Source organism: Crocuta crocuta, unplaced genomic scaffold, assembly GCF_008692635.1.
Source record: "Crocuta crocuta isolate KB4526 unplaced genomic scaffold, BGI_CrCroc_1.0 scaffold54, whole genome shotgun sequence".
NCBI classification, from domain to species: domain Eukaryota; kingdom Metazoa; phylum Chordata; class Mammalia; order Carnivora; family Hyaenidae; genus Crocuta; species Crocuta crocuta.
In genome coordinates, this window is record NW_027530356.1 from 227,544 (window position 1) to 243,902 (window position 16,359).

Consider the following 16,359-nt stretch of genomic DNA (forward strand, 5'->3'; position numbering starts at 1 on the left):
GATACGAACCTCTGCCGGGGCAAACTTTTGAGGTTGGGTTATTATTGCGGCATAATCCCCTACCTGACTGCTACAACAGGTATGTAATTAATCAACACAATCATAAAGATTAATCTGCTTTACAGACTTTATGATTCTCAATGTACCCGTTTTCCAGCTACATTTCCCTGTCATAATAAAAATCCTAATACCATCTTTGTGTATTATTATAGACTGAATCTTTGTGCCTCATCAAAATTCATATAAAGTGCTAACCCACAATGTATTGGAGGTATTTGGAGACAGGGTCTTTGGTAGAAAATGAGGGTTAAACTGAGGTCATGAGAGCAGGGCCCTCATGACAGAATTAGTATCTATATCAGAAGAGACACCAGCGTGGTTGTGCATGCTCTGTGTATGTGTGTGTATGTCTCTCATCACCACATGAGGACACAGCAAGGAGGTGGCTACTGTCTACAACCCAGAAAGAGAGCCTTTGCCAGAAACCGACCATGCCGGCGCCCTGATCTAGGGTAAAGGTTATGTCAAACACTCCTGCTCTTCTCCTAATATTTCCACTTCCCCGCCATATGACTAATTCTGCGTTCTTCCAGAACTCTGAGAAAATACATTTCTCTTGTTTAAGCCACCCAGTCTAGAGTACTTTGTCATGACAAACCAAGCAAACGAGGACATGTGCTAACCAGATAAAATCTTACGCTTAGAGAGAATCTTAACCAGGATTTACACAACTACAATTATTACAAACTCAGTAGTGAGATTTCAGGGAAACCACCCTGAAGCAGAGACAACTAAGGAAGACCCAAAGTACTTTCACAGTTGAATTACACGAAGGCAGACACGCATCGTGCTACACAGGCTGGCACTCGGGCCAAGAGCAGGCGTCTCCTCCTAGATGAAGGAGAAAGTCCTCAGGCTTGCTATGTCAGACACTTAAGAAGGAAAGCAAAAAAAATGGAGACGAAGAAAAACAAACATTTTAAGAATAAAGTTTCTTAAGGATTAAGTGTCTAATGAAAATATTTAGATGACTGAAATATTTATCTAAGAAACAGAAACAGCTGTAGTTGCAAACTCACTGTAAACTATTCTTCAAAAAACTGGTTTCCAATAACAGCACCCACAAATTATACAAATTCAGGACATTTTAGAAAGGTATCAGTTGCCTATGGTGAATTTCTGAAACATTAACTTACATTATGTAAATATACTAAACATATTCTAAAGTTAGAGAACTTTGGTTTTATTTTTCTTCAAAGTTTCATTTAAATCAATCTCAGGAATATTCTCTCTAGGGCCTACACCAGACAGCTATTGTTCCCTACATTCTTCTCCTTAATAATAGAAATCAGATTTTTTAATAGAACACTTATGCTTGAAACAAAGGACATTTGTATATTATGTGTAGCCACATAAATATGTTCTAGTCAAAGAAAAAATAAGAGGAAAGTTTTTTTCTAGCAAAATTATTTAAATAGAGGTAACATAACTGAGATCAGAACTGAGATGGCCCCTTATTTACCATTCTGTCCATTAACTGCCTATGCCATGGATACAATGGCTGGAGCTCCGGCAAACACCTTAAGTAAGGAGGTTATATTACATACCCTCTTCAGTGGATCAATGTAAATTTTAGTGTAAAAGAGCTGATCATCATCATTATCCTGGAGATTCCACTGCTGAACTATACGGTTGATATATGGAGCATAGCCAATAAATCCTGCAATATAACCGAGGGGGATTAGAGAATTTAGTAATCAAAGACCAAAACTTGTTTTCTATTAATTCCATTCAGCAGTTGCACAGAGTTGTAAATCCATTAGGTCTAATCCTTAAGTTAGAATTTCACAGCTTACCATGGAAGAAATGAGTTATTGAGCATCCTTTGTTTTATATATAAACTATGAGTTTTTACCACCAACTACAAATCAAAGACTCTTAGTGAATAAATACATCCCCAAAATTAATTGACACAACAGAGGGAATAATGTTTTCCAAGGCTCCTCAGGGAAAAAGTTACTGGGAAAAGAACAGAAGAAGACAGATGAACTTTCTTCCTGACCTTCTAAAATGCTCTTTCTTGGATCCTTTGGAGAGGATTCACTGTTTCTAAAAAAAAAAAAAAAAAAAAAATCTCCACTACAGTGGTTTTAACGTCAGTGCAGAGATGCTAACAAAATCAGAGGAATGTTGGAAATGTCACTGACTGCAAACATCTCAAAGAAATTTTATATCTAGGACATATTGGGAATTTTTCCTTTACTTGAACTGGTCATAACTGTACCTGCTAAACCATTTTCTGGCTAGATTTTTTATGCCACAGTCTGGAGAAAGGAAATCTAAAATTGGATTGTTCCCCTTGGCCTTCGAACATAAGCATTAAATCTGCCAGTAACAGTTGTCTATAAAAGACACAGACAACAGTATCATTTTTCCCCTGTTTGAATCTTCCTCTGAATTTCAGAAATGCAGCCAAGCTGCTATGTTTCATTGACATACAATACTTTTAAAAAGGGACCAATGTTACTCCTGTGAATTGAAAGGAAACCTAACTTTTTACCCTCAAAATTAAAATTCCTCATAGGAATAAAAGAATGAAAAGAAATAGGTCCAGAAATTTAGTTACTTAGAGAAATCCAGAGAAAATAAAAACATGCTTAAGCCAATCACTGGCCGCTCATTTTTGTTATTTTCATCAAATTAAAAAAATTCCTAGAACACTGAAAAACAGTGAATTTTTAAATTCCTATTATCAATATACTATAATGAAAAATATGTCCAAGTAGTGGCATATGACATTTTCCAAAGGTTTATATTACCCCTTTTCAAAAATTATGCTTCCTTATGCTTTTTATAAATCTACTTCAAAAATGAAAAGAAATTCCATCTATTTTCATAGTATGTGATATATTTTATATACATATATATTTCTATTAAATAACTCTTACCAGACCATTCATGAAATTGTATAATCTTGTATTGAATATATTTAGATTTTCTAGCATCTCTTTAACTATTATTACTACAGAAAGCATAGGAATCATATTTTGATGTCCTTATATAATCTCTTTCCCACTTAAAAACACCTTTTCCTTAGTTAAACTTGCACACAAAGGCACTCACTTGAGGGGTTTTTGCTGTTTCCACAGCACTGTGCATCTGTCTGAAATTTAGACTCTTGAACACATATATCTCCATCTAGATGAATGTCACCATCTCGATGAATCATTACATAATTTGTATATGAATTATATCTAGATGTTTTAATATACATATCATGTTTAGAAAAATTAATAAATATAAAATAAAACTCCCAGAGTCCCCCAGCTAACTGGTTTCTAAATTATATAGGACTTAGGATAAGTTAAAATCTAGCCATGTGCTATTGACAGGCTGACGTTTGGCAGTAGAAGCAGCATCAATCCATAATTGAGGATTTAGACAGAGAAGTCAAAAGTGGGCAATAATCTTAGGGAGAGGCTTTGTCAGTACATAAACCGTAAATCTAAGAAGGAAAGATTACTAAGGCAATGAGGTCAAGTGACCAACACGAGGAAACCTAGGTTGTGACTGGTGATAGATAGGTTAGGAGAAAAATAAAATGGTCAAGAAATCCCCAAAACTATCAATTGCAGTTGTATTGAGATGAAGAGAAAAAGTGAGCTGAAACTAGGCAGTACAAACTGGAATTTAAGGCTTCAGAAGTACACTATTTATATGGCCTGACAAAATTCCAAGGTACAACTATGGGAATATATTGCATAAAATATATTGCAGGTAAACAGAGCTGGAATTGAGGCATTCTAGAGAAAGTAAATTACTTGCAAAAGGTTTCATTGCCATAAATGCCTTGAGCAGAGCCTAGAATCCAAAAATGCTGCTATGTCAAGTAGTAGTTACTTGAACTAAACTAAACAGTATCAGTTATGTGTATGTGAATCACCCAAAAAACATTTGTTTTCCCAACATGGCTTGTAACTTTCATCCAACTAATTTCTCTAACATGTCCCCCATCCTATTTGGTTATATCTTCTGGTCATATGTTTATATTAACCTTGGTCTAAGGAAAACATTTTGGAGTCATCATAATGTCCAAAGTCAAGTTTATTTTATTTTTTGAAAGGAAAGGGAAAATGTGATAATTTGTTACTTTAATTCATGGTGGAGTAGCTAATGCAGTACTTTATACCCAGACACTCAAAACTGAACCTTTTTGACTACTGATTTAAAGACAAATCACTCATTTACTCTGATACATTTAAAATATAGACAAAATTAAGTAATGCCTATATTTTATAGCTAAGTGATTGTAGCTTGCACTTTTTCTTAAGTAAGGGAACTTACTAAATCCATTATCCTATAGCCAGAAAACTGTCAGTGAAACTATAATCAGACCAGAATCCATGCTGTTTTTCCTTGAACAACTGAATGTCTTTAGGAGAAGTCACTTAAATTTGGGGAACAGAGGTTTTCCCACTTATGTTCTGGAAATAATAACATTTACACTGCTTAGTTTTGTTAGGGGCATCATATGATATGATATGATATATGGAAAATGTTTTGTCTACTAAAATACACCATGGATTCTAAGCTGATATAATTTTTCATAGTAATAAGAAGCTAATGGTTCATGTCTATTTATGTATACAAAAAAAAGGTTGTTTCATCAATATTTATAATTTTCTATGACTAGCATTAAACTTCTCTGCCAGTATCTTACCCACCTCCCGAATTCAGGTAGCGTTTCCCAAAGTGCACAATGGGATACTTGTCTGCTAGTCTTTTATCTGGCCACAGAATTCCATCTGCTGCAAAGACCACTTTGTGGTTTGACTTTTGGAACTTTTTTAGAACTTCTTCTGGACCACCAGCAAATATGACATTAAAGCTGTTTAATGAGGGGGGAAAAAGAAGTTTTAAAATACACTTGTCAGAATTTAGGCACATAAACCAAGATATAGTCATGAATAAAACTGAGAATTTAGAATCCAACATAAGATTAATACCAACTATTTACAGAATACTCCAATTTTCCTTCAATTTAAATTATATGGGTTGTACTAAATTATTAATGTTTACATTACATTGGCAGATGAAGTCCAAATAAAGATGTTTTTTAGTACCAGTCTTAATGCATTTTTTCAATAACTACATATTCACCAAAATCAAACTGCTCAATCAGTGTTCAATGCTCAAAAGTCAATAACTTGGGGCGCCTGAATGGCTCAGCTGGTTAAGCGTCCAACTCTTGATTTTGGCTCAGGTCATGATCTCATGGTTCATGAATTCGAGCCCTGTATTGGGCTCTGTGCTCTGTCTCCTCCTCTCTCTGCCCCTTCCCTGTTCATTTTCTCTCTCAAAATAAAAAAACATAAGCATTTTTAAAAAGTCAATAACTAAATATATAACTTAATAATATAGACATAGTCATTGACAGAAGCTGCCATTATAACTGCCTACTTTGTACCCAATTTAATTTGTACAATTTACAATTTAATTTGTACCCAACCATTATCATTTCTGAAGCTTTCATGATCTTTGATGAAATGTGTTCAACTACTAAAAAATGACCATTATAAATTTATATTTAAATTACTATTTAGCCTGAAATCCTAAAAGTGTTAGACAAGTGCATCTTTCTAAAGCTCAATAAAATTGGAAAAAATTATCCAAAAATTGACACTATAGGGGCACCTGGGTGGCTCAGTTGGTTAAGCATTTGACTTTGGCTCAGTTCATGATCTCACAGTTCACGGGTTCGAGCCCCACATCAGGCTGTGCTGATAGCTCGGAGCTGAGAGCCTGCTTCTGATTCTGTCTCCCCCTCTCTCTCTGCCCATAATGTGCTAACGCTCTATCTCCCCCTCTCTCTCAAAAATAAATAAACATTAAAAATCTTTTTTTAGTTGACACTCTAATGTCAATGGTTTCATTAACTTTTCTGGAGACATTATTGCTCATTGTTGATTCACGGAAATGACTAACCAAATATGAAGTAGAAAAGCCACAACCTGATATGCTTCCACTCTGCAATAAATTCTTTATTCTTGTTACAGCCATAAATTCTTCTGCGTCTTTTTTTTTCACATCAGAGTACCTCAGGACCAAAAGCTTCCAAAGATGCTAACTTAATGACCTCATATCCCAGGTAGTAAACAATCAGAACAAACTAATGCTTCTGAATTCAGCAATAAAGGCCAATTCCAGATACACGGCTGTGATATCTGAATGGAGGAGTAAGGAGACTATTCTACATGCCTTTCCCAGCCAGACTTGCTCTCAAAGAGCGTGGTAACATGCTAAGACAGTAGTCATGCATCAGGCAACATTTAATAATTTTTTATATGTGAGTTATTTTGTCAACATAAAACACACGATTGTTCATCTCTATAAAAATAAAAACCCCGTGAAGCATTAAAAATTATTTTAGTGGGGTACCTAGATGGCTCAGTTAAGCAGCCAACTCTTGATTTTGGCTCAAGTCATGATCTCAAAGTTTGTGGCTTCAAGCCCCATGCTGAGCTCTGAGCTGACACTGCAGAGCCTGCTTGGGATTCTCTGTCTCTCCATCTCTCTCTGCCTCTCCCCTGCTTGTGCTCTGTCTCTCTCAAAATAAATAAGTGAACTTTACAAAAATTTACTTTAGCAAGAATAGTGTAAGTTTATACTTGTGGCAGAGGTGCTAACTGACCCCCATATACATTCCCAAGCCTTTATTTTAATAATGGAATGCCCCTGTGTTAACTGGGCACATGGTCATCGTACTAAAGACTTCTCTGAAGCTAGATACGGGCACATGTCTAAGTCTGTCTAGCGGAATGTGAGTGGAACTGATGTGCTTCTGTAATCTCCTTTAAAAGGAAGTTGCTTTCCCTCTGTTCCTTTCCTCTTTTTCCCCTTCATGGTGAACTACACTTTACAAGTAAAAACTACTTGACATACATAATCTTCACCAGATAGTACACTCTGAGTCTTAAACAAAACTAAACACATGTGAATTAAAATGTTATGAATGTGCAACTACGATTAGTAATTATGCCCAGCCAATTCTTTTTAAAAGAAAAAATAAGGTTGGGATCAGAAAGGTAGACTACTTCTTTTCATTTTATATCATTCTAGATGATTTAAATTTTATGATTTGTTTTTCTTTCAATTACAGAAAATATCATCTCAAAACTTATCTACATATACACCTTCCCATACAGAGCTTTTTCTTTCTTCCAGTATCAATAGGCAAGCTTCTGTTAATACTATTAATAACATAATCATAAGGGGACTCAGAGCATACAATTTGAAGTCTTCTAGTTGGGTTTCTAATTTCAGCTCTGCCATGTGCTGAGTAACCTTAGGCAAGTTACTTAAATTCTTTATGCTTTAGTTTCTTTATGTATAAAAAGGGGGAGGAGGGTAGTACCTAGCTCATCAAGTTATTGAATAAAAAGTTAAGAACAACACATGGTATGTTATACACACTCAATAAAGTTAAAAATTAACATTACTGTTACTAGATGAAAGGGACTATAACAATGGGAGAGGCAGGAGGAAAAGTCACTTTTAAGTTTATACCAATCTATAGTTTATAATGATTTTATTTTTATATACACATATGTGTTAAGATAAATTTTAAATCAGAATAAATGTGTTCTAAGTTGATTTAAAAAGCTGAATTAATCTGACTGTACAAAATAATATTTATAAAAATGCATCTATTTTTTTTCTTAAGAATAAGAACTTAGTTCCTCAGGATGACCACTTGAGATCTCTGACCACTAAGATAATACTTTCTTACTTTCCAAAGACTACTAGTTGTTGATACATATCAGATTAAACATTAGGAAGGAAGACCAATGTCATGGGTAATTAAGCCATGAGAGGCAAGACAAATAAATCAAACCTTCTGAGACAGCGACTGCCCTATAAGCTGCAGATGGCTCCCAGCACATTGTTTGGAAATGGAAAAAAGGGCTTATTATGTCAGAGAATCACATGATTGGGAGACTTGGGCCAACTGATTCAAAAATTGTATAGGTAGCATCACATCTTCAGAGGCATAAATGCACATTTGGAAAGCGAATGTTTCCTGTCTTTACAAACCTGAGGAAGACTATAGAATCTACACCATCTATCTTAAACTACTGGCAGAATCCAGTAGCTTGAAAGGGAGTCAGAGCAACTTCTACTTAAACAATTTAGTAGTTTATAAGCAAGCATTACCTTTATAACACAAAATTATTATTTTCAGTTTATATATTTGAGAGAGACAGACACAGCCCACGTGGTGGAGGGGCAGAGAGAGGGAAAGAGAGAGACTCCCAAACAGGTTCCACAATGGTGGCACCGAGCCCAATGTGAAGCTCAAACTTACTAACCATGAGATCACGACTTAAGCTGAAACCAAGAGTTGGACACAACTGATTGAGCCACTCAGGCAGTCCCCAAAAATAATTATTTTAAAGTAAAATGTAAAGGCAAAGATTATGTTCACATAACTGAAGTGAGAATTTAACTCTGAATAAAAATTTAAGGTTGCTAAAACTTTCCCATTTCCTTTTAGTGGCATTGTTATTTCCATGTTTAAGTATTTTAGAACAGTTCTCTGAATTGATTTAAAACTTTCAAACGGCAAGAAAGTTTTTCTACTTAAAATTACTTTGGCCACAACAACCCAAATAATCAAATTTTTTAAAAATGCACAACAGTCATAAAAATAATTCTCATAGGAATTTGGTCCATTTAAAGATGAAGAATAAAATTTTCCATAGTTAACTGTGGTAAATATTCCTGGGTCCTGCAAAAACCATAAGGTCCCACCTTATGTGGTCATATTGAGTTCTCTAACAGACATGTCAGCATTCTATCTCCAACAGGTCATTCAAACTTTTACAAGTGTTTGCCCTTCTGTGTGTGTTCCCTGTTTCTGTGGCACCATCAACCACACAGTCTCCCAAGCTGAAAATCTTTCATCCAGCCTTACCTTGCCCTTTCTATGGCCTCTCTCATCAAATATTTCACCAAATCCTATCGATTCCATCTACTTAATCTATTTAGCATTCAAATCTTCACCCTTTCTAGAAGACACTGGACTTCAAAAGCCAATTCAAAAGCCCTACAAGCCTCCACATTACCGATCTCCTCACTTCTGATAAAGACTGACTGACAAACTCTCCTAAAAATCATTCTGTGCTAGTCCCCAGGCTGGCTGAGTAGTTCTCAACTAGGTCTAAAGTAGGACTCTGCAAATATTTGCTATCTAACCTTTTACAGAAAATAATTTTGGCTTCGAGGGCAATATGGTCTCCACTGCAAGGGCTCAATTCTGCCATTGCGGTGCAAAAGCAGCCAGAAACAAGGACCATAACTGTGTTCCAATAAAACTATTTATAAAAATAACCAGTGAGCTGGCCTCTGGTTTACCAGCCCCTGGCCTACAAAGTCTAAAAGAATCAGCATCACAATAACTTTCCATTTAGTAACCTGTTCCCAAACCAAACTGAATTATTTGATCTGTCATCCACGTGTTTTCTCAAGATGTTCTATCTGCTTAGCACATCTTCTCCCAATAGGGTACAAACCATTCCTCTGTGAGGCCCATTTCAAATTTCACCTCCTCTAAAAACTTCTACTTGATTAGCCGAAATGGAAGAGACCGTTTCCTTCCTTTTAACTCCCACAGATCTTTTCCCCTCTCATTTCATGAAACATTTTATTTCTTGCTCTTCACACTGGAACTGCCATCTTATACTAGACTCCCTGTTCTTCTTTCACATGCCAGATCCACATCATTATTCATCTATGTATTCCACTAGCCTTGTATTTGGAAGACAGTTAGTAAATATTTGTTGAACAAATAAATGAAAAGTTGAATGAATGAGTCATCCCAAGTCTTAACAAGAAGCAAAAGCTACTGGGTAGCCAGAAAAGAAAGCAACCGAAGTGTTCCCTAATTTTATTTGTTCCTCCCGAATACAACACTTTCTTCATCATCATGGACATACATGGAAGCCAAAGTTATAAGCACTCAAGCTATTAGTAGCTAAAGTCAAATGACACTGAAGCACACAAGGAGCAACACACCTGATACTTCTGTCTTTAATCATGTCCTCACCTTAAATCCTTAAATACATATCTATATTTTCATAGATAATATTGCAAACCTATGATACAAAATCACTCCCTCTCTCCCCTCGCCCACCAAAAAGTTAAAATATCAACCAGGGATGTCTGGCTGACTCAGTTGGTACAGCTTATGACTCCTGATCTTAGGGTCATGAGTTGGAACTCCACTTTGGGTATGGAGCTTACTTAAGAATAAATTAAAAAAAATATATATATTTTTTAAAATGTCCACCCTGTTGAACTTGCAAAATAAATTACAATAAAATCATAGTATAAAATGGTAAATACATTTACTATAGGAATTTTGAAGGAAAGGGTAGGAATTAGCTCTTCTTAAAAAGCAGGTACTATTTTAAAAACTAAATAATTCTGGGTGGATCTTCTTCCAAATGGTATCTACTCTCGTTTCTCGTACAGTATTCCTACTGAGGCTGGGTAGAGGTAGTAGTCAATCAAGACACTGCTTAGCTAGAGAGTCATTTTCTCCAGACTGTTTCCTGAGAGCGGCTAGTGCGGGGCTAACACCTAACAGAGAAGGCAGCCAAGGTAGGGATGCTGGCAAGAGGTCAAAGTAGCTGAAGCTGCCACAGCTGCCTGTGCAGCCACGAGTTATCCCTCTCTTGCTGTTTCTGCGTCAGTCTCCTTCCTGGTAAAATTAGTAGTTAAAAGATGATTAAGTAAAGAAAATTTTCCCTCTCCTTTTAAATAATGGTTAAATTTATCTCTGCAACATTAGAACTTTCAAGTCTGACACATATTTAGTACACAGCAAATATTCACTAAGTTAATGAGCAGGGAAAAAGCTTCTACAAATCCCCAACGTTTATTATGCAGCTACAACATGCCAGATACAACATATACAGAGCGATGGATAGAAAACTGTACCCAGGGGCATTTCTGTCCTACTCAGCCCTTGACCCATCAACTCTAGTTCCAATCACACAGCCAGCACTGTATTTTGCATATAACAGACACATGTTTACTCAAAAGAACAAACTTCAAGGAGCAGGCAATCTGGTTTGGGAAAAATTTATATATATGTACGTTATATGTTATATATTATAGACACACAGTCAAGCAAATTAATGCATTCAAGAGTATATATCTCAATCAATAGATAATATATACATACATATAAACATCCAATGCTTCTCTTGTATATAATTTATTTCTTCCTCATTCCAACACACCCATTGATATACTCAGTAAAAATTAACAACAACATGTGAACAATTTGAAAAACGAAAGTCACTCATTTCCTACATAATTTCTAAACATATTTCAGCCTATTCTGGGTAAGCCAGAAGACAGTGTCACATTTATGTGACAGCTAATGATTTTAATCTTTCCTTCTAAAAAGGGAAAAAAGAAAAAAGCAATACTCAAACCAAGAACTCTGATGTATTTTGGCTTTCCTTCATACTAATATAATGAAATGTTGTCCATTGCTAATGACTAGGTTCTTTGTGTCCGCACACTTAAATTATCATCACTGCCAGAAAGGAGGAGTCCATCAAATAAATCTGCCGTAGTTGGTTAAAATTATAGCCATCATACTTGAAAAGCTTTGCTTTCAGAAAATTTTTATTCTGTCAACTGTGCAAACTATGTAAGACAATATAAAATGCAAGTATTTTACACATACTGCATATGTATTGACCTATGGAATGTATAAAATATTCATTTCATAGAATAAAATAAGATAGGATCTGGTCATCTATAGAACTAATACACATAAATCATACTTATGACAATAACAATAAAATCATAAAAATGATTTTATAAACAATTAGCAAAATGATCCAATAAAACATAATCTTTGACAATTTTCTAAAAGTAAATGATTCTAAGATGATTGTGTCAATACGCAAGTTTTTCTGAAAACATATTATTTCTTCCAAATTAGATTTGTTCAGTTTTGTTTGCAGAATTAGCATAATATGAGAATTCTTTGAGCATTCTCAAAGAATCGGGATCTGTGTTTCTCTCTTTGTTTGCAGTGTTAAGTTTAGTGCATAGATCATAGTTTATACTCAATAGAAACTATTTGTGTGCTAAATACAAAGTGAAAACTCTGTCCACTTATCTTACTTTTTCAGCAAAATAATATTTAACTAGGAACCAAAGAAACAAACATTACCTTACATCTGAAAGGTCAGCAGCAACCGCATCATTTTCATGGCTTCTGACAATCAAAATTCATTTTTTTAATAATCGCAATCTTTGAGATTTAGAAAATCTGGATGCTTTTTGGCCTTTACAAATCATTTTAGTTTCTCCAAATAAATGAAGAAAATCCAACTTTAAAAGCAGTTTCAAAGCATCCACCATATTTCTCAGATCTTGTAAGATCTGTTTCTTGCTCTTTTGATGCAAGTTTCTGTTACCTAATATTTATTGATACCTTGCTATTTACCCAGACAGTATTTAAATCAGGTACACTGTCTGGAAAAAAGGACAATTACAATTCAACATTCTAGGCACATGGAAGCTGGCAATATACAAGTGGTAAGGCATACTATGTTAACAGAGAAGAATTTGTGACTAAGATTATTCCTGGGTTTTCAGTCAATGTTCTTTATCCTGGATCAATTTCCCAGGCCAGAGGCACCTAGATAACTACCATAATAATGGCTTTACTTTATATTCATTTTAATTCTATATCAGCTTTTGTATTGTAACATTAACTATTATTCCAGTTTTTTCAGTTTAATCTTCTTTACTGCTATCCTTAGTTACTAAGAGCTTATAAACTGCAAAGTCAATTCCTTTATCTTACCTCAAAGTCATAGAGTTAATCATCTTTAAAAAAATACTTTAATGAACCAAGCAGTTTCTATATATCAAAGTCCTTGGGTAGTTATTTTCATAGAGGAAATTTTCATTTTGGTAAGGCCAATAACCACTACTGAATATGTCTTTTAAATATTTCATATATTAGGAATCTTTCAAAATGTAACCCATCTCAATTCTGATGAATGACATTATATTCAACATCACCAAAAAATAGAAATTTCTGCTCAGTCCAAATTCAAAAACACCACCTTTATTTATATCAACTTTTCTTCTAACGAATATTCTTAAATCTATACAAAAAGAATAAAACAAATAACTAAAGTTTTATTAGACACTAACACCCCAAAATAAAGTCTTCCACCACATGCTTATTCTGGAATCTGGATTTTGGCTGGTTTATATTTTACTATATCTAGTACAGAATAAGATTGTTGGGAATATTCAATTTGTATCAATCACAATAAAACACTTTTTGTTACTTAATGGCCTACATATTATTTTTTAAAAATACTCTTTACTATATAATAATAATTAGGCCTGATCATCTGTCTTCAATGTGACTGAAGTAAAATAAATACATAATTTACAAGGTAATTCTAAAAGTAATTCAATGTACCTTGTAATAAAACTCAAAGTGCTCAGTTACTCTGATTAAGGTGAATTATAAAATCTTTATGGAATAATTTTTCTCCATAAGAGAATATGCAGCTACCAAGTAACAATATTTGTCCTCAAAATCTTTATGAGCCTATTCCAAAAGAACCCATTCTTATTGCACTCCATCCATTAAAAATCGTCAAATTTAGGGGAACCTGGGTGGCTCAGTCAGTTGAGTATTCGACTTCAGCTTGCTCAAGTCATGATCTCACAGCTTGTGAGTTCAAGCCCCACATCAGGCTCTGTGCTGACAGCTCAGAGCCTGGAGATGGCTTCCAATTCTGTGCACCCCTCTCCATCTGTCCCTCTCCTGCTCACTCTCTCTCTCTCAAAGATAAATAAAAACTAAAAAAAATGTTAAGTCATCAAATTCATTGCTATTGGAATTATTCATTAGAATTCTATTAAATAAAGTCATCTAACCAAGGAGAGATGGTCAGCTTTATAAACCATCTAAGTTACATTAACACACATATACATACACATCAGCATAAAATAACTTGAAAAAAAGTTTGTGTTACTTTCTCATATGGATAGTTTCAGTTTTCATTTTATGAACCCAAACCCTTGCCAAATATTTGTTTTTATCTAAATACAATAAATCTTACTCGACAGAGTATATTTATAAATATCTACTCTCTAATTTTAAATGATCATCCAAAAGTCAGTTTAGAATACATATTCCCATGGAAGCAGTGTTATAAAATTGTTACCAAGTTAATTCACAAAAGCCAGTCTAAATGAACACGAGAGATTATTTGAAGGTATTAGAAATGTTCTAAAGTTGAGAAGTGATGATAATTGCACAACTCTAAAATGACTAAAAATTATTGAATTTTACACTTAAAATGAGTATATGTAATGGTATATAATTTATACCTCAAGAAAGCTTTTTTTTGAAAAAGACTATCCAAACTATCCAATCCATTAAGTACACAAGTGTTTGCATTTTTTTTTTTTTCATATAGTGGTGACCTATGCTTCCATAAAGCAAATCACTGCAGTTGAGTTGTCCTAAGAAAACCACATTAGGGGCACCTGAGTGGTTCAGTTGGTTAACCACCTGACTCTTGATTTCAGCTCAGGTCAGGGTCCCCAGATTATGGGATGGAGCCCTGCGTCAGACTAGGCACTGAGCGTGAAGCCTGCTTAAGATTTTCTCCTTCTCTAATAATAAAAAAAATTAAAATAAAGAAAGCCTCATAGATATAGGGATTTGATTTATAAAAAATTAATAATTCTACTTTTCTGAATTCTACCTTTGACCAGAGGTAAATTTAATTAGGAGATTAGCAATTTTGTTACAGGATGGGTATCCTAGTTCAAGTAATTTATAAATAGCCTTATCCATTTCTCTCAGACCTTAGGTTACGCATAATTTTCAACTGGATTTATCACTCTGTACATGACACTATTTTAAAGGGTGTTGTTTAAACAAGTAAATAAATAAGGGGAGAAAGAAAGCTCTAGAATGGCAGCAACTGCCTATCCCTCTTTACCTCGGTCAGTTTCTCATGATCCCTAGGCTTTTCCAGCAGAACAGACACAGCAGGTAAAGATAGAGAACATGTTAACAATTCTTCTCAGACAGTGGCTTGGCTGAGTTGGGCCTGGATATTTTCAGTTACCTGACTGTTTTCACAGAGGAAACTGTCAGAAATTTTGTCTGTTTGGTTCACTGATATATTCCAAACACTAACAGTGCCTGACACACACTAGCCTTCCATTTAAAATTTTACTGTTGTCTCTTTGTCATGCTGGGTCTTAAAATATCATCTAAATGAATAAATGCAACTGCAAGCAGCTTTCAGATATCTCGAGGTATCCCTTTTCTTAAGAAAAACAAACTGGCACTTTATTAAACCAATTTCTCCCAAGGCTAAGTCCTGGACTCGGGGTGGGGGAAGTGGAATGGGACAGGAAGGTATAGGTGGAAGGAAAGAGGTTCTTCCAAAACACAAAAGGAGGCTTAAGAATCTAAAACCATTACTAGCTCATATGTGGTCACTTTTACAAGAAAAATTTGCCTCAAAATGAAAATCAAAATGTACATGTGGCAAGTTCAAGCTGACCAAACTGGCTATTTCAAATCTACCATTTTTAAAAAATTTTTTAAATGTTTATTCATTTTTAAGAGATGGAGAAAGAGTGCATATGGGGGAGAGGCAGAGAGAGAAGACGATAAAGAATCTGAAGCAGGCTCCAGGCTCTGAGCTGTCAGCACAGAGCCTGACACTGGGCTCAAACTTGCAGACCGAGAGATCATGACTTGAGCCGAAGTCAGATGCTTAACCAACTGAACCACCCAGGTGCGCCTCCACCCTATTTTTAAACCAAAACATACTCAATATTTATTCTAAATAGTTATTGTGAGCTTCCTACTCTTTTTCCAAAGGTAAATATATATATAATAATAGATTCTGTATAAAAATTCTCTGTATACAAGCTGACACCAGCTATTCTACATCTCATGTTGTAAGAACAGGTTAGCTACAGGCAGAACTTTGTTTTTTTCATGCAAGATATTAGGGAAAGTCTAAGGAAGCAAATATATAGACTATCAAAACTTTTACTGGTTGATGACAGTGGGACTTCATTGTCTATTTTCATTTCAAAATTTATGCCTTTCTTATATGCTAGATCATGTTGTATTTTCTCATTGTTGCTTATGGTAACCATTAGACTTGATCCATTACATAATTATGTTAGATGACAGGTTTTTTTTTTTTAATGTTTTTTTATTTATTTCTGAAAGAGAGAGAGACAGCAGAGAGAGAGCGGGGGGGGGGG

General features: G+C 34.8%; 1 protein-coding gene across 2 annotated transcripts in view; it reads right to left on the minus strand.

The window, feature by feature from the left end:
* The window catches only part of PLOD2 (procollagen-lysine,2-oxoglutarate 5-dioxygenase 2), a 54,953-nt gene that overhangs the window by 33,706 nt on the left and 4,888 nt on the right, over window positions 1-16,359 (minus strand). For both annotated transcript variants that reach the window (XM_077765865.1, XM_077765864.1), the window contains exons 3-4: window positions 4,725-4,888; window positions 1,608-1,720 (exon numbers count right to left, since the gene is read on the minus strand). In XM_077765865.1, coding sequence (XP_077621991.1) covers window positions 1,608-1,720; window positions 4,725-4,888 — 277 coding nt within the window. The remainder of the gene's footprint in view (window positions 1-1,607; window positions 1,721-4,724; window positions 4,889-16,359) is intronic.